Source organism: Polyodon spathula, chromosome 49 (assembly GCF_017654505.1).
Source record: "Polyodon spathula isolate WHYD16114869_AA chromosome 49, ASM1765450v1, whole genome shotgun sequence".
In the NCBI taxonomy this organism is placed as follows: domain Eukaryota; kingdom Metazoa; phylum Chordata; class Actinopteri; order Acipenseriformes; family Polyodontidae; genus Polyodon; species Polyodon spathula.
In genome coordinates this window covers 1313471-1339018 of record NC_054582.1, presented here as the reverse complement: position 1 = coordinate 1339018, position 25548 = coordinate 1313471, and the positions used below count along the sequence as shown (strand labels likewise).

Below are 25548 nucleotides of genomic sequence, written 5' to 3'. Positions count from 1 at the left end.
TCCTTCATCAACCTTTGGGTTTGAGTCTTCAGTTGTTTTCACGGTGAGCATTATGATCTGTTTCACACACACACGGGCTCGCTTTACCAACAATCTCTTAACTATTTGCAACTCCAGCAGGATCGTTACTGGTAACTCTCTTATAATCTTTCCATATTTTCCAGTGGCTTGGTTTGGAGCTGTGTTTGAAGGGTTATGTACAGGATTGCTGGCGGTTAAGGACCCGCTGTCTCTGGTTTGCTTTCTATTACCTGTTTTATGACCTCGTTGGTATTTTTCACCACCTGGTCCGCGTATTCCCACAGCTTGGTATCTCTGATCAGGGCTTCTTTTGATAGCTGACCCTGTAATGGCACTCGGACGTGGACGATCTTCGAAACGTCCGGAGGCACTCGGTAAATCTCTCCGTAATGTTTTAAAACAGAATGAACCGACGTCTGCTCCACCGTCCTGGGATTAACAATCATTTTCGTCGGGTTGTAAACCTCTTTCCGGTCGGGCTCCCGGTGAACGTGTTCGAAGATATTGATCCCCGGCACGTTTTTCCACTCCGCTTGGTGGCTGAACCGGCCGCTTTCGTCGAAGACGTTTTTCGGGTAGATATGATTCTCGATGAGAAAGACGCCCGCTTTGGGATTTTGCGAGCTGAGATGTTCCATTAGCTGGTGCAAGTCTCTGTGCTTGTAGGGAGCTATGATTTCGTCTATATCGTTAAGGAGCACGTACTTTGATGTGTACATGTTTCTGTAGATACAGTCGTTCAGAGTTGTCAGCTGCCCGTAGTAATGGAGTTCTCCTTTGTGCTCTGCGTAATTCCACCCATGGGACGGATTGAGGACCGTAGTTATTGGCCAGGGGATTATTTCCACAAGCCCTTCCTCTTTGTAGTAGCTCAGAACCTTGTCTAAAGTTTGGCTGCAGTTGGTCCTGTAGATCATAACCTTTTGTATCCCCAGTATCTTGTACACTTCTAGGGTCTGGATGAACTGCAGGACATTGTTATAAGTCCCAAACAGATTGGAGATGCAGACAGTAAACTCGTAAGGGAATTGTTCCTCTTGTTGGTGCGTGTTTTGAATGGATAGAAAACGGGCCGCGTTATCCACTGACGGGCTGGGTCCATGAACCATCACGTGTGAAGATTTACACTCGGGAGCTGTTTCACAAAGCAAGTCTGTCGTCACGTATGGGAACCCAAAGTGGTCACTGTGCTGTTGGACTTCTGCCGTGGTATAGAAGAAAGTTCTGTTCCTACAGCAGAAAACACATTGCAGTTTATCTGCGCTGTTTCTGTTAATGATCCCAATAATACGTGTCCTTCTCCTCCCGTCTCTGTTGTCAGCGTAGGCCGCTACTACAAAGTGTTTGGTGCCCAGGACTGGGGTGATGGTTTCTTTCAGTGAAATAACATGGCACATAACCGCAGGTTCTGGTTGCGAGGAAGTTTTATTGGTTTTTTGCTGAATCAACAATATAGATCCCAGAGCAGTGGCAACTATAAATAATAATGATAATGTCTTTATTTTCCCCATCCTGCCGCTAATGGATTTGTGAAAGCAACAATTACCTGCAAAACAACAACAACAACAACAATAATAATAATAATAATAATAATAATAATAATAATAATAATAATAATAATAATAATAATAATAACGAGAATAATAATAAATGACAAAAGTGTGTGTGTCTGTGTGTGTGTGTGTGTGTGTGTGTGTGTGCAGTGGTGTAGTGCTATATTTAGAAGGGAGGGGTCGCTATTATCTACCACTGGCACCCTTTATTTGCTTGTTGCGATTGAGTTTTGTCTTTTAAGTCAATGTTTATCTTATTTTAACTACATTATTTCTTATATATATGGGTCTAAAAATAAGCACTATTCCAATTATTACTATTATTATTATCTAATTGTAAAACCCTGACGCCTCAGCACAGCGCTGATACAGGTTCCCTTCCCTTCTCTACATTATTAACACCTGCTGCTCCAAACCAGGCACACTATATTCAAACTGTTTCATTATTTATTTCAAGGGTCTCTATAGGACTGTTGTGTTGTTTGCTTATTTGTATGGGTATACGCATGTATATCTCCGTATATTAATAGGCGCAAACCAGCTCAATATTCTACACGTGAAGTAGGGAAGCGGTGCTCTCCATGACAGGCGCGACCCCCCCCCTCCCCCAGAACTACACCCCTGATTACAAGGGAATAGGTATTGGAATTGGGAATTCGTTTTAAAAGGGAATAGGAATTGAAAACAGGAATTACCCCCACAGGGCTTAACTTGCAGTGCACTGTGCAGATAAGGAAGAGCTGGAAATGGCTTGTTTAGTCTTTGTCGTCTGCCTGCCATCACTGTAAGGCCGAGTGCTTAACCTTTACTTGCAAACTTTTCAAACACATCACTGCGTATATAATTCTAAACGTGTTTAGGGTTTAAACGCCTTGGAATCTGGTGCAATGCTGACAAACCATCCATTGTTTTCAACGGCACCGGAGTCTTTCTAACAGTGTGGAATCAAACAGTCCCAGACTCGTTTTCCACGCATTGAAATGAAATTATAGCTTTGCAGGACGCGTACGATTTCAGAACCGATTAATAACGCGCTGTAGATAAAGTAACATTATTATCACAAGCAGAAGAATCGCAAAGGTCTAGAATTGCTGGTCAACCTAAACCGTAACAGTTCTATGTAATTAAATTACACGCGTACAGAGCTGCGGCAGATTCACAACATTTACTGTCGGCACAACTTTTTTTTTTTTGTTTGTTCTTCTTACAATGATCCAAAAAAACACACTACCTTGCACTTTTACAGCCTGATGGGCGGATGCCAATCAAAGCCATAAACTGTTAACTTGTAAAAGTTGAAGTGGACAGTCTTGTGTTTTAAAGTACCCAGAATTAACCATCACGGGTTAGGAACAACAGCGCATATTCTTACTTTGTTGAAACTCGCTGCTTTGAGCGCTGATCTTCGAGTTGCGATTCTGTGCACCATATCCTTGTTCCGCTCACCAGTAATGACCGCCACTCCCTTATATAAACGCGTTTTATTTCATGAAACCGTGTCGTCAGAGTTACAAGCCGGAAAAAAATACTCCAGGTTAGTACAATGTCAAGGTAACACAGCATTTAACAAATATAGGGCGCTTCCATTAGGCGTGTCCTTTCTACTTGAACTTACTTCTGTTTTTCACTTTGAGAAACGTGTTTTGCCGATTGTTCCGTTGTCTTTTGTTAAGGTGCCAACATGACACCACCTGGCAATGCGCGGAGAGCAGACCCTTGTGTAAGACAGACACACGCACACGCACACGCACACGCACACGCACACGCACGTATCTCAATCGTGTTCACATGTGATCCATTCTAAACACTTACACATTGTAGCATGTTAACACTGTCAGTAAGTTTGACGTGCGTTGGAAACTTTTTTTTTTCTTTTAAAACCCAACATGGGCAAAAAAACAAACAAACGTTCACTTACATAAAGAAGCACATTAAAAACATAATAACAATAATTATATATAAAATCATAATTAAATGAAAAAAAAAAACATTAGGCAGGAGTTTTGAATCTTTTAATGCACAGTTCATTAGTCACCATTGGCCAAAACCAGCAGATTTATTTAAGCAGTCTGGTGCATGAGACTCGTGGTCTGCACTCCTCTTCCTTTTTGCTCTCTCTTGAAGTATTATCACTGACGTTCTTTTCTAGATTCAAAGAAGTGTGCCACCTAGGCTTCTTGGGGAAATTTCAAAGCATTTGGACATATGGACATTTCCGGTCCACCTTAGCCCCGCTTCATTTAGCAATAACAGGAGGCTAAAAGAGTTAGAGAAGTGTCTGGACTGCTAAAGACTATAAACTTTAAACTTCTTATTACATTGGTGTAATCCCTTTTTACATCACACAGGATAAACAAACACATGAACAAACAGCTCGGAGGTTGGTACATAAATTTCGAGAAATGTAATTTCCCCACCACATTACTGGCTTGATTAGCCGCAGTGTTTAGAAATCAATCTCAAGTGTGTCTTACTAAACTTCTAGTAAAACCAGGAATGGATCAGATCTTTAAATAACTCGGATAAGAAGGAAGGATTGCCCACAGCTGACCTCACGCATTCGAGATATGCAAACCCGGTACTTATCCTGAATGGAGTGTTTTATCCTAGCTTGAGGAACAAAATTGCAAAGCAAAAGCAGAACTAGTCAATCTGCTTACGTGCTTTCTTTCAGTGGCTCTCAGTGCTTTGGACCCGAAATACAGAAGAGTTGAGCCGGATAGTATGATCCAGTAGCGGGTCCAGGGAGAAAGCTGGAATAAGGGAAACGCATATTGACCGCATTGTCCGTGTTATTGATTAAATTCCCAAACCCATAAACATAAACACATGTAATATCAAATAAGCGGTGATCACAACCGTGGCAATATTACTTCATGAAACACATTTCTGCATCACCCACTTAGACCCATCTCCCGTCTCCCATTTCAAAGCTGTGTTAATGAACTACAGGGCCTTACAATCTTGCTCCTGCCTGTACGGCTCATTTCATGCCCCTGCGCATGCCACAAATACAATTGCAACTTTTGTTTTGCAATGAGGTGCACACAACAGGGTTTAAAATGTACCGACAGAATGGATGTGGTCTTTCAAACAGGCAGTTTCCTCCTTGTATACTCGAGTCAGTCTCCAGTGCATTTTAAGACGAACCCGTTTGAACAACAAGCGCTAGATTCCTTCTGTGCCTTAAGAGGATAAACACGTAGTTTTGTATTCTATGTCTACCGCGCTTTGAGGTTTCTCAACACGCGATTTACAATAATAACGAATCATAAAGCGATGCATCCCAGTATACGAAACCTTGCACACAACTTGTTATAAAAATCACAAAAAGAAAAATTGTACTAAAAAAAAAAACTACAATTAAACAGGTGTTTTTAACTGCTCTCTCCTTATATGGAATGACCTCTATATACACTAAAACCTGCAAGCAATACATTTCCTCGTGAACCCTGATCTTCTTATCATAGCTGTATCTATGCTGGGAGACTGCAGTGTGTTCCTATGAATGGGGTCCTCCCAGATAGGATTACTGTCTCTGTTTCAGAATACCTGGTAATCAGTAGGTATGCAAATAGGGATTAGTGCAGTACACCTGGCTTAAAGAAATAAGCTTTTTAAACACGCGTTCGTTTAAAAGCACATAACCCCTGTGAGGGAGAGGTGTGTGTGTGTGTGTGTGTGTGTGTGTGTGTGTGTGTGTGTGTGTGTGTGTGTGTGTGTGTGTGTGTGTTATATACTGTTAAGCTCACACAGTGTCATGTAGCACTGGTTTGAATGAAAGGTCTTGTATCAGAGGCTACCTTTGTTCTAGGTCTCTTTCAGATAGGTTTTTCACACTTCACTGCCAAGTTCTTCTGTATCCAGGGAGGCTCAAATGACAAATGTTTGGTAGTTAAGTGGGAGCGATTCCAGGTACTTGAATTTTTTCTCTCTTTTATAGGACGGACGGACGGACACACAACCGGGAATTTTGTCTATAGGGCATTAAATGGTCGTTTTTATTTTTACAGTTGAAAGTGAAAACGAATGCCGAGCAAAGCTAATAGTGAATTACCCCGCGCATTCAAAGAATGAAGGAGCTTTCACTGCTACCTGGAGACACATAACCAGTGGCAGACAAGTTAGCTACCAGTCACGTTGCTCAGCAACATTGCAGAGAGAGCAGAGTTCTCAGGTCTGCAGTGTTATAACGAGGTGGATATCGCAGTGAGCAGAGGTGACATGTATGACTTTGAGGTACCTGCATGTCTCTCCAGCATTTGGATGTTTGCTGTTAACTTTCTGAATCTGTGAACTACAAGAATTGAACCAACGTGGAACTTTGACAAGTTTGCCACGCTCAACGAGACATTTCTTACACCAGACTGGAATGCTAAAATAAAAGTTCTAGGTTTAGTTCAGTTTAACAATGTATCGAACAGATTAACCATTCTGAATGGCATTTTCAGTTATCCTTGCAGTTTACAATACTGTAAAGATTTCTGCGGTGCATTCAAGATTCGCTTTTTCCGGGTGGATGTGCTGCCCCCTGCTGGCTCACTGGTCACGCTGTTTAATTTATTTTCTGAAATGCAAGATTCCGGGTGCGTTCACAGTAAGCAAGCCCATATCCCCGTCAGGAACTGTACCAGGTTAAGTTTCCCAACTTTTCAAAGCCCATAAAGTTGTAAAATAATCTTTATATAAAAACGGTCTTGATCAGAGGTTGTTATTCAGTATTTCTCATTGGGGGGGGCAAGGTCCATTCGCTGAAGGAGCTGCCCCTGGTGAACTCCAATCAGTAGTAGGCAGATATTGATCCCTACAAGATCATGTTTTTTTTATGAGGGAATTTCACAGGATTGTCAACAGGGAATCTGGCACGTTATTTTCGGCACCGACACCAGATCAGCCACTGACTCACGGTGGCACTCCAAAAAAGTCACTTAACTTCCTTGTGCTCCGTCTTTTGGGCGCTATGTAAAGATTATTATTATTGTATGTTGCCCAAAACCTATTGCTAAGTGACCTTTGTTTCTGACGCAAATGTAATGATGTTTTTATTTATTTATTTAGTTTTTGGTGTGTAATTTTAGTTTTGATTTTTATATTCAATTTATTTTATTGACCTTAAAGTGTGGTTTAAGTTTGTTTCTTTAGAGTTTTGATATTTGGACACTGTGCCTTTTAAATCACCCGACCTGGCTGTGAGTTTCCATAGTAACCCCAATGCGAATTCTTAATTGGTCCAGGTGTGTAAATGCGTGCAGCTCAGACAAACGGAAAGGTTACCTGTTTCCGTGAATTCCGAGCTGAGCGGGTTGGCGAAGTGCAGTTTGGTAAGACTGTTTAAACTGTATACCTTTTCGATGCGCTGTGAATTGGTTTGCGCGCTAGGCTTTCCTATTCCTATTCAATGGGCTGTTCCGCCCTATACAGGTGGTGTTTGCAAAAGTAACCCTCGTGTCCTCAGACTGTGTCAGCTGAACAATAGAAAACGGGGCTTGGTTTTGTTTTTAACGTACTATCTTAATACCTCCTCCTGTAGTGTATCTCCTTTCGGTTTTAATCCACAGATACCTCACGGCAGTTTGTGTTTTGATCTGGGTGAAACACGTCCCTTGTTTAAGACTGTGTAGTGCCAGTTCTGTGAAGCAGTGTGTTCCCAGCTGCGGAAACGGTGGCTTTGTATTGGTTGTGTACTGGTTGTTCCTGCATAATAAATATATGTACTGGTATTTTATTTGTGGAATAGCATATTTCTCTTCGTACATGGTAACCTGGTTTGGGTGAGAGAGAGAGTGTTCGCTGGGGTGTTTGCGTGCAGTTCGGTATTTAAAGGGGCATGGTAACCTGGTTTGGGTGAGAGAGAGAGAGTGTTCGCTGGGGTGTTTGCGTGCAGTTCGGTATTTAAAGGGGCATGGTAACCTGGTTTGGGTGAGAGAGAGAGAGTGTTCGCTGGGGTGTTTGCGTGCAGTTCGGTATTTAAAGGGGCATGGTAACCTGGTTTGGGTGAGAGAGAGAGAGTGTTCGCTGGGGTGTTTGCGTGCAGTTCGGTATTTAAAGGGGCATGGTAACCTGGTTTGGGTGAGAGAGAGAGAGTGTTCGCTGGGGTGTTTGCGTGCAGTTCGGTATTTAAAGGGGCATGGTAACCTGGTTTGGGTGAGAGAGAGAGAGTGTTCGCTGGGGTGTTTGCGTGCAGTTCGGTATTTAAAGGGGCATGGTAACCTGGTTTGGGTGAGAGAGAGAGAGTGTTCGCGTGTTTGGGGTGTGTTCGCGTGCAGTTCGGTTCATGGTAACCTGGTTTGGGTAAAGGGGCATGGTAACCTGGTTTGGGTGAGAGAGAGAGAGTGTTCGCTGGGGTGTTTGCGTGCAGTTCGGTATTTAAAGGGGCATGGTAACCTGGTTTGGGTGAGAGAGAGTGTTCGCTGGGGTGTTTGCGTGCAGTTCGGTATTTAAAGGGGCATGGTAACCTGGTTTGGGTGAGAGAGAGAGAGTGTTCGCTGGGGTGTTTGCGTGCAGTTCGGTATTTAAAGGGGCATGGTAACCTGGTTTGGGTGAGAGAGAGAGAGTGTTCGCTGGGGTGTTTGCGTGCAGTTCGGTATTTAAAGGGGCATGGTAACCTGGTTTGGGTGAGAGAGAGAGAGTGTTCGCTGGGGTGTTTGCGTGCAGTTCGGTATTTAAAGGGGCATGGTAACCTGGTTTGGGTGAGAGAGAGAGAGTGTTCGCTGGGGTGTTTGCGTGCAGTTCGGTATTTAAAGGGGCATGGTAACCTGGTTTGGGTGAGAGAGAGAGAGTGTTCGCTGGGGTGTTTGCGTGCAGTTCGGTATTTAAAGGGGCATGGTAACCTGGTTTGGGTGAGAGAGAGAGAGTGTTCGCTGGGGTGTTTGCGTGCAGTTCGGTATTTAAAGGGGCATGGTAACCTGGTTTGGGTGAGAGAGAGAGAGTGTTCGCTGGGGTGTTTGCGTGCAGTTCGGTATTTAAAGGGGCATGGTAACCTGGTTTGGGTGAGAGAGAGAGAGTGTTCGCTGGGGTGTTTGCGTGCAGTTCGGTATTTAAAGGGGCATGGTAACCTGGTTTGGGTGAGAGAGAGAGAGTGTTCGCTGGGGTGTTTGCGTGCAGTTCGGTATTTAAAGGGGCATGGTAACCTGGTTTGGGTGAGAGAGAGTGTTCGCTGGGGTGTTTGCGTGCAGTTCGGTATTTAAAGGGGCATGGTAACCTGGTTTGGGTGAGAGAGAGAGAGTGTTCGCTGGGGTGTTTGCGTGCAGTTCGGTATTTAAAGGGGCATGGTAACCTGGTTTGGGTGAGAGAGAGAGAGTGTTCGCTGGGGTGTTTGCGTGCAGTTCGGTATTTAAAGGGGCATGGTAACCTGGTTTGGGTGAGAGAGAGAGAGTGTTCGCTGGGGTGTCTGCGTGCAGTTCGGTATTTAAAGGGGCATGGTAACCTGGTTTGGGTGAGAGAGAGAGAGTGTTTTGCGTGCAGTTCGGTATTTAAAGGGGCATGGTAACCTGGTTTGGGTGAGAGAGAGAGAGTGTTCGCTGGGGTGTTTGCGTGCAGTTCGGTATTTAAAGGGGCATGGTAACCTGGTTTGGGTGAGAGAGAGAGAGTGTTCGCTGGGGTGTTTGCGTGCAGTTCGGTATTTAAAGGGGCATGGTAACCTGGTTTGGGTGAGAGAGAGAGAGTGTTCGCTGGGGTGTTTGCGTGCAGTTCGGTATTTAAAGGGGCATGGTAACCTGGTTTGGGTGAGAGAGAGAGAGTGTTCGCTGGGGTGTTTGCGTGCAGTTCGGTATTTAAAGGGGCATGGTAACCTGGTTTGGGTGAGAGAGAGAGAGTGTTCGCTGGGGTGTTTGCGTGCAGTTCGGTATTTAAAGGGGCATGGTAACCTGGTTTGGGTGAGAGAGAGAGAGTGTTCGCTGGGGTGTTTGCGTGCAGTTCGGTATTTAAAGGGGCATGGTAACCTGGTTTGGGTGAGAGAGAGAGAGTGTTCGCTGGGGTGTTTGCGTGCAGTTCGGTATTTAAAGGGGCATGGTAACCTGGTTTGGGTGAGAGAGAGAGAGTGTTCGCTGGGGTGTTTGCGTGCAGTTCGGTATTTAAAGGGGCATGGTAACCTGGTTTGGGTGAGAGAGAGAGAGTGTTCGCTGGGGTGTTTGCGTGCAGTTCGGTATTTAAAGGGGCATGGTAACCTGGTTTGGGTGAGAGAGAGAGAGTGTTCGCTGGGGTGTTTGCGTGCAGTTCGGTATTTAAAGGGGCATGGTAACCTGGTTTGGGTGAGAGAGAGAGAGATTTGTTCGCTGGGGTGTTTGCGTGCAGTTCGGTATTTAAAGGGGCATGGTAACCTGGTTTGGGTGAGAGAGAGAGAGTGTTCGCTGGGGTGTTTGCGTGCAGTTCGGTATTTAAAGGGGCATGGTAACCTGGTTTGGGTGAGAGAGAGAGAGTGTTCGCTGGGGTGTTTGCGTGCAGTTCGGTATTTAAAGGGGCATGGTAACCTGGTTTGGGTGAGAGAGAGAGTGTTCGCTGGGGTGTTTGCGTGCAGTTCGGTATTTAAAGGGGCATGGTAACCTGGTTTGGGTGAGAGAGAGAGAGTGTTCGCTGGGGTGTTTGCGTGCAGTTCGGTATTTAAAGGGGCATGGTAACCTGGTTTGGGTGAGAGAGAGAGAGTGTTCGCTGGGGTGTTTGCGTGCAGTATTTAAAGGGGCATGGTAACCTGGTTTGGGTGAGAGAGAGAGAGTGTTCGCTGGGGTGTTTGCGTGCAGTTCGGTATTTAAAGGGGCATGGTAACCTGGTTTGGGTGAGAGAGAGAGTGTTCGCTGGGGTGTTTGCGTGCAGTTCGGTATTTAAAGGGGCATGGTAACCTGGTTTGGGTGAGAGAGAGAGAGTGTTCGCTGGGGTGTTTGCGTGCAGTTCGGTATTTAAAGGGGCATGGTAACCTGGTTTGGGTGAGAGAGAGAGTGTTCGCTGGGGTGTTTGCGTGCAGTTCGGTATTTAAAGGGGCATGGTAACCTGGTTTGGGTGAGAGAGAGAGTGTTCGCTGGGGTGTCTTCGTGCAGTTCAGTATTTAAAGGTGCTTTGTTGATGTTGTAGTGTTTTGTTTTGTAGTTCACTGCTTGTTATTGTTTTGAAGTGTTCTACAGATTGACACTGTAGGTGCCTCGCTGGGCACGTGTTGCACTTGTATAAGAATGAGACAGTGGCCCGCTTCTGGTGCAACCATATTTATTAATGTTTTGCAATTCTTCTATTGTGCTGTTACTGACACCTGCTGGCCAAAGCTAAATATTGCAATTTGAGCATTTTTCAAGCAAATTAGCTGGCCATTATTTTTTTAGGCGTATGGGGGGTATCTTATTTCCCAGTGTATTTATAACCTTTTCATACCAAGTGTTCGACACAAGTACATTCTGAGTGTAACTGTATGGAGCTTTAGTTTTAAAAAGCTACATTGTAACTGACATCTACCTGCTTTTGAAATGTTCTCTTTAACTATATTACGGTAAATTACTCTGATTTTGTTAACTGTAAAAGTGAAGTCTAAATGTCGCTGTTGTACAGCCCTTCAGATGCGTTTATGACACCCCAATATATAAAATAAGACAATAAAATGGCACAATTCTTGGTGTTTTCCGAACCCACAGGGATGATAAAACAACATTTTCTATGCGTTGACCTTCAGAGCCAGCGTGAAATTTCACTGGTCTGATTACAGCTAGCTTCCCCAAACTAGGGAATACATATGTTGTTAATATTACACTTAAAAAAAAAAAAAAAAAAAAAAAAAAAAAAACCCCCCCCCCCCCCCCCCCCCCAAAAAAAAAAAAACAGTGTTCAATCTTTTAGAATTGATTTGAACGTATCGTTACATCAATACAGCTCGTGTTCTTGTCAAAGACAAATGTAAGTGATAGATCTGTATGTAGCGCAGAGAGAGAGCAGTGTGGGCAGAGTCGTTCAGTCGCACTCGCCAGCTGCACGATGGTGATCTTGACTTCTCTGTCTAACTTTACTGTCCTCAGAATGGGACACAACAGTTTTCAACAAAAATGAAGAATTTAAATGTATTTCTTGTGAAGAAATACTGCTTTATACTCTATCGCATTACATAAATAGCCCACATCTTGTGTGTGTGTTTTTTTTTTCCAAAGAAACATATTTGTATATAAACAATATTTGGTACTTAAAGGATTAACAATGTAGATAGTCTGTTCCCTTCTGAATTCAATCAGAAATTATTGCGCAGGTCGCCCAATGCGCGTTGCTCGCAGAATTAAATTCACGTTCTTAACGAGCTGATCCGAGTGAATCCACAACCTCGTGTCTTTAATCAATTCGTCTCTTCCTAGACGGGTCTTATATGCGTACCGATAGTGGTGTAACCAGGCAACGTCGCTGGACACGGAAACGATCAATTTCCGATCAATACACTTCAAACAGCTGTGGACAGAGGTCTGAACCACAGTCCTGGGATTCAGAATCATCTTCCTAGCGTTACTGCTCCTGTTCACAGGTTCACTGTAGACGTGGCGTAAAATATTCACCCCTGGGACGCTTCTCCATTCCTTGTAAGCAAATCTGTCGCCGTCAACGCGGTTGCAGAAGTGGTGCTCGTCTATAAGAAACACCTCCTTGTTTTATAAACATTAATAAAATAAACACAATAAATTTTATTAAACTTAATTAATAATTTTATTTTAAATTAACTATTAACATAATACTTATACAATATACAAACTTATACACTTTTTTTTATATAAATTAAAATTATTAACTAACTATATTATACTTTTATACACTTAAACTTATAATATAACAATATTATTAATAAATATAATTTATTAAACACTATTAAATGAATTTAATAAAATATACCAAAATTTTAAACATTATTATAATAAAAGTGCTGCTCTTGGAGGAACTTCATGAGACCCCCCCAGTTTGAATGCCTGCGCGGAATTATGATTTCATCGAGGTCTGTGAGTGCCACGTACCGGCTGGTGTACATGTTTCGATAGATGCAGTCGTTTAAAGTAGCGATCTGCCCGTTGTAATGAAGCTCACCGCCCGCCTCGGGCTTCCAAGAATGGGACACATTAATGAATGAAGTGATTTGCCACGGGATGACCTCCACAATGCCATCTTTAATATAGTGCCCCAGCACTGTGTCTAACGCTTGGCTGCTGCTGGTTCTGTATATGAACACCTTTTGCACCCCGAGCAGCCTGTGCATCTCAATGGTTTGTATGAATTGCAAGACGTTGCTGTAATTCTTAAACATTACGGAAATGCACACAGCAAACTCGTAGGTGAAATGGGAAGGTTTTCCCTTATTGATATTCCGAATGCTCAAAGCGGGGGTCGATGCGTTATTCTGAGCTGAACTCGTCACTGACACAGACGAGCTCGAGTTTATCCCTGGACATTTGCAGTGGAGGTCTGCGGTGCCGTAACGAAACCCAAAGTGATCTGCATGGATGTCAACGTCTGCTTTAACAGAGACGGTTTCATTGTGTAAGCGTATATGGCAGTAGAGTCTCTTATTATACTGCTGCCGGTCCACAATGCCAATAATGCGGACAACAGGAGAAGGAAATCGGTCATCAAAATATGCCGAGAAAACAAAAGCCTGTGCGTTTTCCACAGGTATGATCGTTTTCAGGGCACCACGTTCGTCAGAGCTTGCTGGAATTATACAGGAATTTGTGTTTTTCACAGGACTGTCTGTTTGGTGACTCTTGGCTGTAAAGAAGAGGTAGCTAAAAACCAGGAGTGACTCAACGGCCACCAGGCACCCAAAGTACGTGAATTTCATGGCGCTCAAACTCCTGGTCCTCAATTCATGTACCCTTAATGGACTGTTGCTTTCCTTCATATTGCAGCTTCTGTTCAATATCTAAAAACAAAAACAAACAAACAAAAAAACATATTCATATCTTAAAGGGGTGTTAATAATACAGCAATGAGTAGTTAAACTGATACGCAGGTGTGTAGTGCTATATTTAGAAGCGAGGGGTCGCTGTTCTCAACCCTGCAGTCTCCGTTTCCCCACACACTCAACAGAACAGCAGTTTATCGCTGCAGTAGTTCCATTTGAGTTGTAACGGTGAATGTATAATGGGTTGCATCTCATCAGCTACGTTGAGAAATGCGCAGTCATATCGGGCTGTTTGAGTGGAGGACTACGAAGCAAAATAACAGCACTTCACTTACAAAATTATACACAACCGTCATGCAACTTACGAACAAACCATAACAAATAAGGATTCAGTCTTGAAATGCATTAGTAATTAACATTTCTATTCTCTATTCTATTTCTATTCGTTATTCGTTGCGATTCAAAGTATTTCATTGGACTACAGTATGTTACATTTTGACGAAAATTAGCATTTATATTCGACAAACTAGGGTGAGACCCTGGATTGTGCAAAAAAAAAGTTGCAAGTAATAAAGTGTGAGTATTAATGAATCATTATTTCATAAAGGTTGAAACCCTACTTCTTGGGTTCAGAAATCAATTAGCAAGAGCTGAATATGAAGAGCCGAACCGAGGGTGACGGTAACATCCGATCTGAGTCTGGAATGAGAAACTGTTCTGAGAACTGGAAGGCTTTCTTTTGAAATGCTGGTTTTATTTTATTTATTTATTTATTTATTAGCAATAAGACACTTTACAAGTTATGTTCTATATTTTATTTATTCAGCCAATAATCATGATCATCGTGATAATTTACAGTGGATAATGCAATTTTCCGTTACTGATTATCTCCCAACGCTACTATGTATGAGTATCTCAAGCAGCATCAATTAAGTCTGCATAAACGTGTATTTATTTAAATGATAAAAACACGATTACTGCTCTATATAACGTGTTTTTAAATTGCATGTTAATGTTTTATTCCATTTATATAGATTGCCTGTTTGATAATAGGATTTTCAATCACCAGTAAATTATGCAAATTAGTACAAACTTTATTTTACAAACATTTAGAAAATCCTTTCCAAAATTCCTAAAATATTAGTACTAATTATGTATCATATTAGCAATATTTCAGTACTTCTTTAAAAACTATCTACGAGCAGTGCTAAAAAAATAAAAAATCATGATGACGCTTACCTCTTAAAGTAAACCAGCGACCAGTGACGAAGATCTGAGGGTACCATGGTTACGCAGTACTGGATAAAGTATTGACTGGGCTCAGGAATCTGGTGGAATGCATTTCAATTGCGTTTGGAGGTAGAGTGTACTGGGAGATTGCAACGCCTCCCGCTTCCCGCCTCTGTTGCAACCTGTCTGTCCTGTAACAAACTTGTCGGGAGACTAATGTGAAAATGCCGATCCAAATAAACAGATCAAAAACCAAATTGATGCTGTGAATGTTTGGTAAAATGAAGAAACCGTTCATAGCGCTGTGATGCAGCCCCCAGCCAAGGCTGGATTGGCACCCTTTTTAAATAGGTGACCCAGACACAGAGACTGTATTTTTAGTGCTTTCCTGCTCACTTTTATAAAATATATATTTGAACTAAACCTGGCAGCTAAGCTATTTACCGGTCACATGACATGTTCATCAAGAATAAACACTGAGCAATACCTTTAAAACAACACCAGCTGCTTTAAACAGAAGAGTCTGTGACATAATCAGACAGGCACTATCATATCTGCAGCAGGAAGGGGCTTGTTAGTCATTTGAAGTGAAACAATAAAATAAGCATTTACACATCAATATTTTAACAACAATTATAGCCCCAACATCGGCCCGACCTACAGCACTTGAATATAACGTTGACGCAAAAAGAGAGACTGGGTAGAAGTGGATGGGACAGGGGGTAGAACAGGAGCAAAGGAGATGAAGTGATTTGAGAAGGGGAAGGAGGAGATGAGCTTCTGGAGCAAATTAGCCCGACCTACAGCACTTGAATATAACGTTGACGCAAAAAGAGAGACTGGGTAGAAGTGGATGGGACAGGGGGTAGAACAGGAGCAAAGGAGATGAAGTGATTTGAGAAGGGGAAGGAGGAGATGAGCTTCTGGAGCAAATTAGGTCTTGCTGGTAGCCAGCTTTGTGAGTAGGGGGAGAGGTAGAGAAATAAAGAATGGAGTTGGAGAGATGCATGTTAAAATGATAGGGACAGAGGTAGAGAAGAGGGGAAGGAGAAGCAGGGAGGAAGGGGTAGAGGATGGGGAACCAGGGGGAAGGGGTGGAGGATGGGGGTAGGGGGAGAGAGAGATCAGGTCGGAAGGGTTGGAGCAGTGCTGGCGGGAGGTGTTAGAGTGGATAGCACTTAGGAAGCCGTGCTAGTAGAGACAGGGCATGGTGTAGACCGTGCACAAAGGCAGTTTTAGCAAACAATTGGTGTGGTGATTTAATTTAATAAGCACTATATCCTGGCATGATCCATGCGTTGGTAAATCTTAACATCATAAAGTACAAACAGGTTCTGAATACAATTGCATTTTATATTTCCAGTAGAATGATAAGATCTGCGTTGTTTGCTGTAATCCTGTTATACTAAATGTCAAACCCAATAGAGAAGATCTTTGGCCTGATTTATATACTTCATAACGTCACAACGTTGCGCAACTAAAAAAAATGTTGTCTGGGTGGTTCTACCAGATTTTTTCAGGCTTCTTGATGACACACTTGTGCTAAACACCTGGCCAACAAAAGAAAACGCTGCTGAAGAGCATTTAACTCAAAACAGGAGAGACCAGTACGTCCTCAGATAAACGTGTTTTATTTCATGAAACTGTGTGGGCGGCTTTACAAGCAGGAAAAATACTCCAGCTTAGTACAAGGGCAAGGTAACACATGATTTAGCAAACAAAGACAACCTTGCCGGGCAGTTGAAGTTTAGTGGTCATGTAGCCACAAACACAACAGAAACAATATTTGTACACAAATAACATGCAGTGGGCTGGGGTGGGGGGAACAAGTACCAGTTTTCACATGTAAAAACAAATGCAATATGCATGTACAGGCATTTATATATGTGTTTATGCAAATGCACACACAAGTGCATGTGTACACGTATATTTTGGTTGTTTTTATATGTGAAAACTGGTACTTCTGTATGTATGTGTGTGTGTCTGTGTATATACAGTACAGCCATCCACAATTCTCCAGTTATACATTTTTACATTTCTCAGAAGAGGGTGGCGGCCATGCATTTTGGCACGCTAAACGTATGAAATTCATATATAAACATTATAATTAATAAATATTATTAACTGAGCACGATGATGTGTAAAGTACTAGAAACCAACAATAATATGACAAGGTACAGTGTTGGTATATGTAATATACCAACACTGGGGTTTGCGGGATCGATCACCTCATTTTAAGAAACATTTAACTATAGCACCATACGATAACTGGAGAGGGTTTTAAGAGTCAGGAAAACACGATTGGGAATTAAGGTAAAGGCTCACATGGTTTCACCTGACCTTGCATTATTATTTGCATGTCTTGGTAGTCAGATTCTTTCTCATAGTAAAACAATCCATTCTTCCACTGAGCGTTCTACCGTTCATCAAGGAGTTGTATCAGTGGGTTGAATTACTGTAATAAATGAATGAGCAATGCACACCGTAACCCTACTTGCATTCTGAGTACATATTTCTGTGTTTGGGTGCAGTCCCTGCATTGGCAGTTGAATATTAGTATTAGCTAAAGGCCATTTAGGTATGTCTTGTGTACCAAAGGGGGCAGGAGGCATGGAGAGCAGACCCTTGTGTAAAACGGGCACACGCACGTATCTCGATCGTGTTCTCGGGTGATCCATTCTAAACACTTACACATTGTAGCATGTTAACACTGTCAGTAAGTTTGACGTGCGTTAGAAACTTTTTCTTTTAAAACCCAACATGGGCAAAACAAACAAACAAAAAAAGTTAACTTACATAAAGCAGCATAGCACACTTAAAAATTATATATATTTAAATTAAATGGAGAAACATTAGGCAGGAGTTTTGAATCTTTTGATGCACAGTTCATTAGTCACCATTGACCAAAACCAGCAGATTTATTTAAGAAGTCTGGTGCATGAGACTCGTGGTCTGCACTCCTCTTCCTTTTTGCTCTCTCTTGAAGTATTATCACTGACGTTCTTTTCTTGATTCAAAGAAGTGTGCCAGTTATTTCTTCCAGGCCACTCCTTTTGTACTGCAAAGAAGTGCTTTAACAATCCTCTGTTCCCACAATATGCAGTTCATGTTCTGCAAGTTTTATGAGTTCTCCCAAAAGCCTGAGGCTGGCACCGTCCCCACAGGTCAGGCTGCAATGAAGAGTTTTTATTCAAACGACATAAGGTTGGCAGGTATCTGAAAGACAGACAAAACAAATGACTAGAACGCACCGTGTGTGTCTAGGTGTTCAGGGGCTACCTCTAATAAAGGGGAGAGTGGCTTTCTTGCACACACACTCTTTGCAGTGCCAGGACCTTTCATACAAAGACAGTACACTCTCCACTTGAGGTAGCCACCGAACACTTTATAAAAGACCTCACATCCTAAAGAAAAGAAAAAGACTGATATTAACGTATATAATCTGTTTATGCAGATTCTGCTGCAGGTTAAATGTTTAGACTGTCGCTGAGCATTCTGCATGAGGGATCTAGAAGTGTAGTTGCTGCCCATATGTTTCCATGGGGACATGACTTGGAATGTCTTTCAGTTCTGAGTTCCAGTTTCAGATTAAAGTAACTCTGATTTATTCAATGTTTAGTCAGACATGTCCCGAGTAGCAGGTACTGCTGGAGAGGACTGGGTGTGCTGGGGTAGACTATTTTAAACAGACCGAAGGATCTACTGTGGTCACATATGAAAGCAGAGGCAAGGCTTGTGTGCCAATGGAGATAGCCAAGCTGCTCAAGAACAGAGGCTGGGAGTAACTTGGAGGCATCTGATGTTAAGCGTGACCTTTTTATAAATGAGTAATCTGACGTACCTGAGGCCGTCCGCTCTTACAGGCATCCTCCAAATGCTTGTGCCAAAGTATTGCATGAAACCTTGAACCAGTCTGAAACTTGTACACATTGCCTGCAAGAGATATGGGACACAGCTTAAAACTGTGAAGAGGAAGAAGCAGAATGCATCCAGAAAGAATGCTTTAAAAACATCTACCTGTGGAGTGATTTAAAGGCTAATTCAGATAACATCAGTTTCACCCTTGCCAGGTTTTACTACCAGCTTGATTTAGCCGCAATGTATAGGAAACAAGCGCAGATGTCTTATTAAACTACTAGTAAAACCAAGAATGGATCAGACCGCTATGCAATGGGAGTCTGGCATCGACAAAGTAATAATTGTGCCCCAAGCCTCACCTTTATCAGGGTCATTGAGCTGGAATATATCAGGGTGCTCCGGATCATCGGACAAGACCACCATCCACCCAGTCACAAGAACCTTTTTACAGGGTGCAGATTTATACTGCAAAACAAAGACAACACATTGATTCAGAAAGGACGTGAAACCCACTGTCTCTGTTTACCTTTAAGATATCTTTAAATAACTCGGATAAGAAGGAAGGATTGCCCACAGCTGACCTCACGCATTCGAGATATGCAAACCTCGGTCCTTATCCTGAATGGAGTCTTTTATCCTAGCTTGAGGAACAAAGTTGCAAAGCAAAAGCAGAACTAGTCAATCTGCTTACGTGCTTTCTTTCAGTCGCTCTCAGTGCTTTGGACCCGAAATACAGAAGAGTTGAGCCGGACAGCGTGATCCAGTAGCGGGTCCAGGGAGAAAGCTGGAATAAGGGAAACGCATATTGACTGCATTGTCCATGTTATTGATTAAATTCCCAAACATAAACACATGTAATATCAAATAAGCGGTGATCACAACCGTCACAATATTACTTCATGAAACACATTTCTGCATCACCCACTTAGACCCATCTCCCATCCTCCTCTAGTGTCATGTGAAAATGCACCAGAACACCTGAAGATGTGGAATTTATATCCTTATATACCTGCCTGCATGATACCTGTGTGAGAATTTCAATTTTCACTCTGTAATCAGTGATGCAGAAACGATAGGCACTCACATGTGAAAATGTTAGACTGCTTTGTGCTTTTAATTGGTCATCTTAAACAACTTCTAAAAAGTCTCATGCAATTTACCATTAGTGGCTATGTGTTCCTTTTCTCTTACTATTTTTAATTCATTGCATGCGTGGCTTATTAAACTCGTCAATTAAATTAGGGAATCCCTAATTTGTCTATTTTGACAATGTACCAATGTTTTCAGTGAAATGGTTTGATTTGATTGATGTTCAGGACAGGAGGAGAAGAGGCTTTCATCGCTCTTGCTGGCTCTGAGCCAGACTGCACATACTGTTTATAGAACATCTGTGCATTTTTTAGAAAAGTGAATTAACTGGTTTTGTTCAGGTATTTAAATTTGAGACAATCTGGTGACAGATCTAATCACTCATATGATTACTTCCAGTAAGTCTTGAAAAGGGCGAGACTTGAGTTCAAAAGTAAACTTTGTAAAGCTACACTGAAGAAGGCAGAGGCACGGGATGTGGTTCATTTCAAAGCTTTGTTCATGAACTGCAGGGCCTTACAGTCTTCCTCCTGGACGGCGGGCCCTGTGGTCTCAAGGTCGAGGTGGAGCTTTTGTAGTTTGGCCTTTTCAAAACTGTTTTAATGTCATTCTTGCTTCACTTCTGTGCTGATGATGCTCAGATCATCCTCTCCTTTCCCACCTCTAACTTGCATTTCCTAGAGTATTTCTACCCGTCTCACGGCCATCTCCTCCTGGATGCACTATCATCATCTCAAACACTCCCCCCCCCCCCCCCCCCCCCCCCCCCCCATCTCTCTCCCTCCTCATCCACCAAAAACCTTGGTGTCACCCTCGACCCCTTCCTCTTCTACTCTTAGCACATCTCTACTCTGGCACGCTCCTGTCACTTCTTCCTCAGCAACATATGCTGCAGACTTCACCCCTTCTGCACTGACTGCTCCACACAGCTCCTAGGCCCTGGTACTGTCCCGCCTTGACTACTGCAACTCTCTCCTGGCAGGCCTTCCTGCCCCTGCTACCCATCCAGCCCAGCTCATCCAAAACTCTGCTGCTCGCTTCGGCTTCTCCCTTCCCTGTTTCTCCCACGCTACACCGCTGCTCCGCTGTCTGCACTGGCTCCCTGTCACTGCTCGCATCCAATTAAAAATTCCTGTACTCTCCTATCACTGCCTTGACCATTCTGCTCCCTCCTATCTCCAGACTTTCATTTCCCCATACACCCCCTCTCGCCCTCTCCGCTCCAGCAGACTAGCTGTACCCCCCTGTCGGAGCCCGTTCCTTCTCCACCCTCGCCCCTCAGTGGTGGAACGACCTGCCCACGGATATCAGGACTGCTCAGCCCCTGACCACCTTCTGGAGCCTCCTCAAGACACACCTGTTCAGACAGCATCTGTAAACCTCACAACTTTCCACTATACTGGACTATATGGTGCCCAACTGTACCAGTACTTGCATCAGCTTGTACTGCACTGATCTGCTCCATACCTTGCTGCATTCAACTACTGTTCCTACCTATCACTACTTACTATACCTTGCATTTGATTTTACTCTTTATAGGATCTGTACACAAGTTTTCTATAATTGCTCTTATTTGAAATCATTCTCATCCATTTGTCATACTTATTACATGTTCTTACTGGACTTTACTCATATATAAGCAGGTAGTCACTAGAAGGTTTAACTGCACCTGGTCGAAATCGCTCTTACTTACAAGTTACTGTGTGCTTCATTTTGCTCTTATTTTAACTGATTTTATTGTACTTTCATATCTGCTTGTATCTGTATTATTTTATAATGTGATACTTTGTACTGTGTACAAAAAACTTGTAACACCTGTAAATCAACCTGGATAAGGGCGTCTAATAAATAAATAAGAATATCTATATTGGGACACTGGAACAGGTTCCTAATTACAGCATCCTCCCAGACAGGATTACTGTCTCTGTTTCAGAATACCTGGTAATCAGTAGGTATGCAAATAGGGATTAGTGCAGTACACCTGGCTTAAACAAATGAGCTTTTTAAACACGCATTTTTTTAAAAGTACATAATCCGTGTGAGGGAGAGGTGTGTGTGTTTATATACTGTTAAGCTCATACAGCGTCATGTAGCAATGGTTTGCACGAAAGGTCTTGTATCAGAGGCTTATCTTTGTTCCAGGTCTCTTTCAGATTTGTTTTTCACACTTCACTGCCGAGTTCTTCTGTATACAGGGAGGCTCAAATGACAAATGTGTGATAGTTAAGTGGAGCGAATCCAGGAACTTGATTTTTTCTAACGTCCTTTAATAAATCGAGCAACCGTCACTCTCTGAAAGCAATGGAAACCCCTTTAAGACCAGTCACAACACATCCAGGCCATGCTGGCTGCCCATGGCGGCCCACACCTTAGTGACACTGTTATGGTGGGTGTTCTGGTCAGCTTGGTGCAGAGACAGAGATGCGACAGCAGTTTGAGGCACCCCAGGTTTTACTAGGAGTTAATTAACCACCCATCCTCAAAGCCATTTACTTCAAATGGTAATTAACAGACCATTTTACAAATCTAAAACGAGTCAGAAACAGCTAGATTACTCACAAGCCTCAAAGAAATACCAGTTGTTTATTTTGGTGACATAATTAGCCCTATTTTTACCCAATTTATTTATTTTTTTTAAATCGTGCAATGCCGTTGTACAGTAAACGACTCTGAAAGCCTTTCTCACAGTGTGTAGGTAACAAGCTCAGGCGTGCCTAGTTAATCTAGCAAAACCAGGAATGGCTCAAACCGCGATGCAGTGGGATCTCAACGTGTGGCGCTTCGAAATTCAGTCTTACAGTGGGCTTCTTCCCTTCCTTCAGCAGGGTCTTTCTTCTCAGGGGTCCTTCGATCGCAATCCCACCCATTCCACTGCCGGGCAAGCTCCTGTCAAACACATTCACTTCAGTTAAAGAACTCGCGGGAAACAACTACGGGCACTTAATTACTCATTAGAAGAACTTAAACGCTGCAATATGGTAAATGCTTATTCGATTACACAGCATGTATCTTAAATGATGTGCTGCAGGCTGTATATTGTGCTTTACAGCTAAGTTAAAATGAATGCCGCACAAAGCTATTGCAGCTAACTAGCCCTCGCATTCAAAGAATAAGCGTTTTTTGTGTGCTTGCTTTTACTTAAAAGCTGTAAGGGCAGTGACAAGAAAATAATCTAGTCTCCGGGCGGAGGGGCCGAAAATATCTGTGCCCGGCGCTGTGAACCAAACAGATTGTCAGAGGTAAGAAAATAGATTTTAAAAACCTTGGCTATCGCTCCTGATACATAGAGAGACACAGAACAAGACAGCAGTGAAGACGAAGATGTATGAAAGTCCCATCGAAATTTAAAATGTACCAGTCTGAGCTGGTTCCCTTCATACAGTACATGCAAAGGAAAAAAAACCCAAAAAAACCAAAAAAAAAACGCTTTTCTGTTGATGACAATGAATGGGGCGACAATGCTGAAGCTTTGTGTGCATGGAAGGGCCGTCCGTCTGCACTGTGAACGAGCGAGGCCGTTTATTCATTGTCACAGTGAAATCGATGCATGAACACCTGAGGGAGAGAGGAAGACGAGAGGAGACGCAACCAGGATACAGGGGAGCTGCAGTAGAGGCAAGTCTGCGTTCGCAACGCCCCACCGGGCAGGGGGTCCGGCTTTTAGAAATCCTAAAAGAAACGCAGTGAATTCAGAAACACCAAATGACCAGACGTCTTTCTCTTCAAAACCGCCTTAGACTTTTAGTCAGATGTTTGGCACTGAATTCCTTCTGTTTCTTTAGATACTGTGCTCCCCCGATTTATCTATTCCTTATACAGGAAAATATAGGCTATTCAGGGATGGAAATGAGACTCCCACTGCAAAGCAGTTTGATCCATGCCTGGTTTTACTATGAGTTTAATAAGACACGTCTGAGCTTGTTACCTGTACACTGTTGTTAATCAAGTTTCTAGAAAAACAGGGAATGGGGGGAAAACTGCTATGCAATAGGAGTCTTTACTGAATGTTGAAATATTGAGGGAGGGTGTGTTTCTAAATTGAACACTGCTCAGTGTTTTATGTAGTTACGGAGGACAATGGCATCATTAAAGATCAGTTAGATATTTAGATTCCTATACGCCTTTCCTCTGTCAATGAAGATTAAAAGGAGCAGTGTGCAGAAAGTTTCTTGCAATGAGAACTCAAGCACATCATTTCTGAGAAAACAGACCTGCTATATTACTTGGTGAAACGCTTCCCAATGACGGGGGACAGTAGTGAAACTGGGGCGCACTGGAGGAGTGGGGATATATACAACGGCGATGTAACAAGACCATCCATCTACTCTTGCGGTCAAATCCTGAAGAAAAGGATAAAAACGGGAGATCCCGACCCATAATGCATGCACACTCGCAGCTGCCACCAACACCAACTGCGGGAATGTACCTGTAAACACAGCTCCTGCTCCGCGGAGAATTCCGAACAGGAACCCGCCAATTAGGCCCCAGTGTGGCACACAGCCGGCCCCTGTAACATCAGTGTGAACCGTCACATGTCAGATCACACACAGCTTTACAAAAGCAACATTAGAATGAATCAGCGAGGCCTGGAGGGGACCGCTCCCATTGGGGTTGGTACAGCACAGTGACTTCGGCTTTGCAGGGAAAGGACGATCAAAGGCAAGCGTGCTGTGCTAACACTGCCTGCAGGGTCACTGTCGCAAAGAGCCTTCTTATGCTTGCTGGTGAGCTGTCTGTCTTTATTTTCCTGCCTGTTAACTTCCAAGACGGAAGGGTTTTGTAGAAATCAGCTAGTCTAAGCGAGCTAGTGATTTAAAGAAACGTCTGCCTTTCTGTTGAGTTGATTTGTACAATGGAGCAGGCTGCAATTTAGAAGTTAATTTTAAAACTGGCCACTGGTCACTTCCACTTAAAAGGTACATAAGGACCTTTTTTTATTTTATTTTACATGTTCCCATGTGTTCCTACAACTGTTTAAGTAAGGTGTGTGTATTGTTTCAATTATTTTTTACATTTTGACCACTGTTTAAATTTTAAATTGCATTGCATACAGTAGGTCCCATATAAGGGGAGTTATTTATTCAGCCCTTGTACATTTCTATGCTATTAGCAACCACGCTGAGTGGCTCTTATTGCAAGTGTTTGAAGGATGGAGCCCACTGGGCCATGCCCATGCCCTGGATGTTGGATACACGGGCTTTAGGAAGGAAAAGCAGTGATCAGGACTCTCAGAAGCATCCTTTGTGTGTTTCGAGATCAGCGTTCGTTTGGAATGGCTCACCTCTCCATGCCCGATGACAGCTCTTCACTGAAGGAGCTTTCACTGCTGCCTGGAGACACAAAACAAGAGGGAGATGAGTGAGAAACTACAGCGGTATAACAAGGAGGAGAACATAACGAGGAGAACATCGCAGAGAGGTCTCGGGTCTACAGTGGTATAACGAGGAGAACATCGCAGAGAGGTCTCGGGTCTACAGCGGTATAACGAGGAGAACATCGCAGACAGGTCTCTGGTCTACACGGTATAATGAGGTGGACCTGCCCAAATGTAGTAATAGTCTTACACTTCAATTAAAACAGCCTGCTTCTTGTATCAAATTAAACATACTGTAAAGTGAACCCTGTTGCTTTATATGTCCTTATCTTCCAAAGTTATCTTCCAGAGAGGATGACAGTTTCTCATTGGGTCTGGACTACTCACATGACCCCCCACTCATCCACAGGAGAGAAGGTTCGTGGGGTGGAGTACATTTTGCTGCTTGCATGAGAGACTCGGACATCAGGTATGCTGTAAAATCGAGAAGTAATGTCTACCCATCATAAAAGAAACAGCTAAAGGCAAGCTCGTGTGCACCTCTCTTTCGGCAGTCTGCATGCAGTTCTTGTAATATATCACAAATAAATGACAACCTCAGGTGGGTCCCAACTCTGTGTAGCATAATTTGTGTA

General features: G+C 43.0%; 3 protein-coding genes across 21 annotated transcripts in view; all 3 read right to left on the bottom strand.

Moving 5' to 3' along the window:
- Positions 1-153: 153 nt before the first annotated feature.
- On the bottom strand, positions 154-3302 carry LOC121306649 (beta-1,4-galactosyltransferase galt-1-like). 3 transcript variants are annotated; one of them, XM_041238456.1, is made up of 2 exons: positions 3190-3302; positions 154-1567 (listed from the first exon to the last, which is right to left on the bottom strand). In XM_041238456.1, the coding sequence occupies exon 2, from the start codon at positions 1530-1532 to the stop codon at positions 216-218; it is 1317 nt and encodes a 438-aa protein (XP_041094390.1). In that variant the 5' UTR covers positions 1533-1567; positions 3190-3302; the 3' UTR covers positions 154-215. The 3 variants fall into 3 exon arrangements, with proteins under 3 accessions (XP_041094390.1, XP_041094388.1, XP_041094391.1); XM_041238454.1 differs by lacking the exon at positions 3190-3302 and adding an exon at positions 2947-3179; XM_041238457.1 differs by lacking the exon at positions 3190-3302 and adding an exon at positions 2806-2922.
- A 9124-nt stretch (positions 3303-12426) lies between these two features.
- On the bottom strand, positions 12427-15749 carry LOC121306678 (beta-1,4-galactosyltransferase galt-1-like). Its single transcript, XM_041238509.1, has 3 exons — positions 15453-15749; positions 14662-15309; positions 12427-13440 (listed from the first exon to the last, which is right to left on the bottom strand). The coding sequence occupies exon 3, from the start codon at positions 13417-13419 to the stop codon at positions 12427-12429; it is 993 nt and encodes a 330-aa protein (XP_041094443.1). The 5' UTR covers positions 13420-13440; positions 14662-15309; positions 15453-15749.
- A 579-nt stretch (positions 15750-16328) lies between these two features.
- Positions 16329-25548, bottom strand: part of ralgps1 (Ral GEF with PH domain and SH3 binding motif 1) — a 115844-nt gene continuing 106624 nt past the window's right edge. For 13 of the 17 annotated variants that reach the window (XM_041238475.1, XM_041238479.1, XM_041238484.1 and 10 more), the window contains 7 exons: positions 24881-24929; positions 24026-24106; positions 22398-22485; positions 19202-19294; positions 18870-18975; positions 18494-18585; positions 16329-17868 (listed from right to left, as the gene is read on the bottom strand). In XM_041238475.1, coding sequence (XP_041094409.1) covers positions 17839-17868; positions 18494-18585; positions 18870-18975; positions 19202-19294; positions 22398-22485; positions 24026-24106; positions 24881-24929 — 539 coding nt within the window. In that variant the 3' untranslated portion in view covers positions 16329-17838. The other 4 variants (XM_041238478.1, XR_005948238.1, XR_005948237.1 and 1 more) reach the window with 4 other exon arrangements.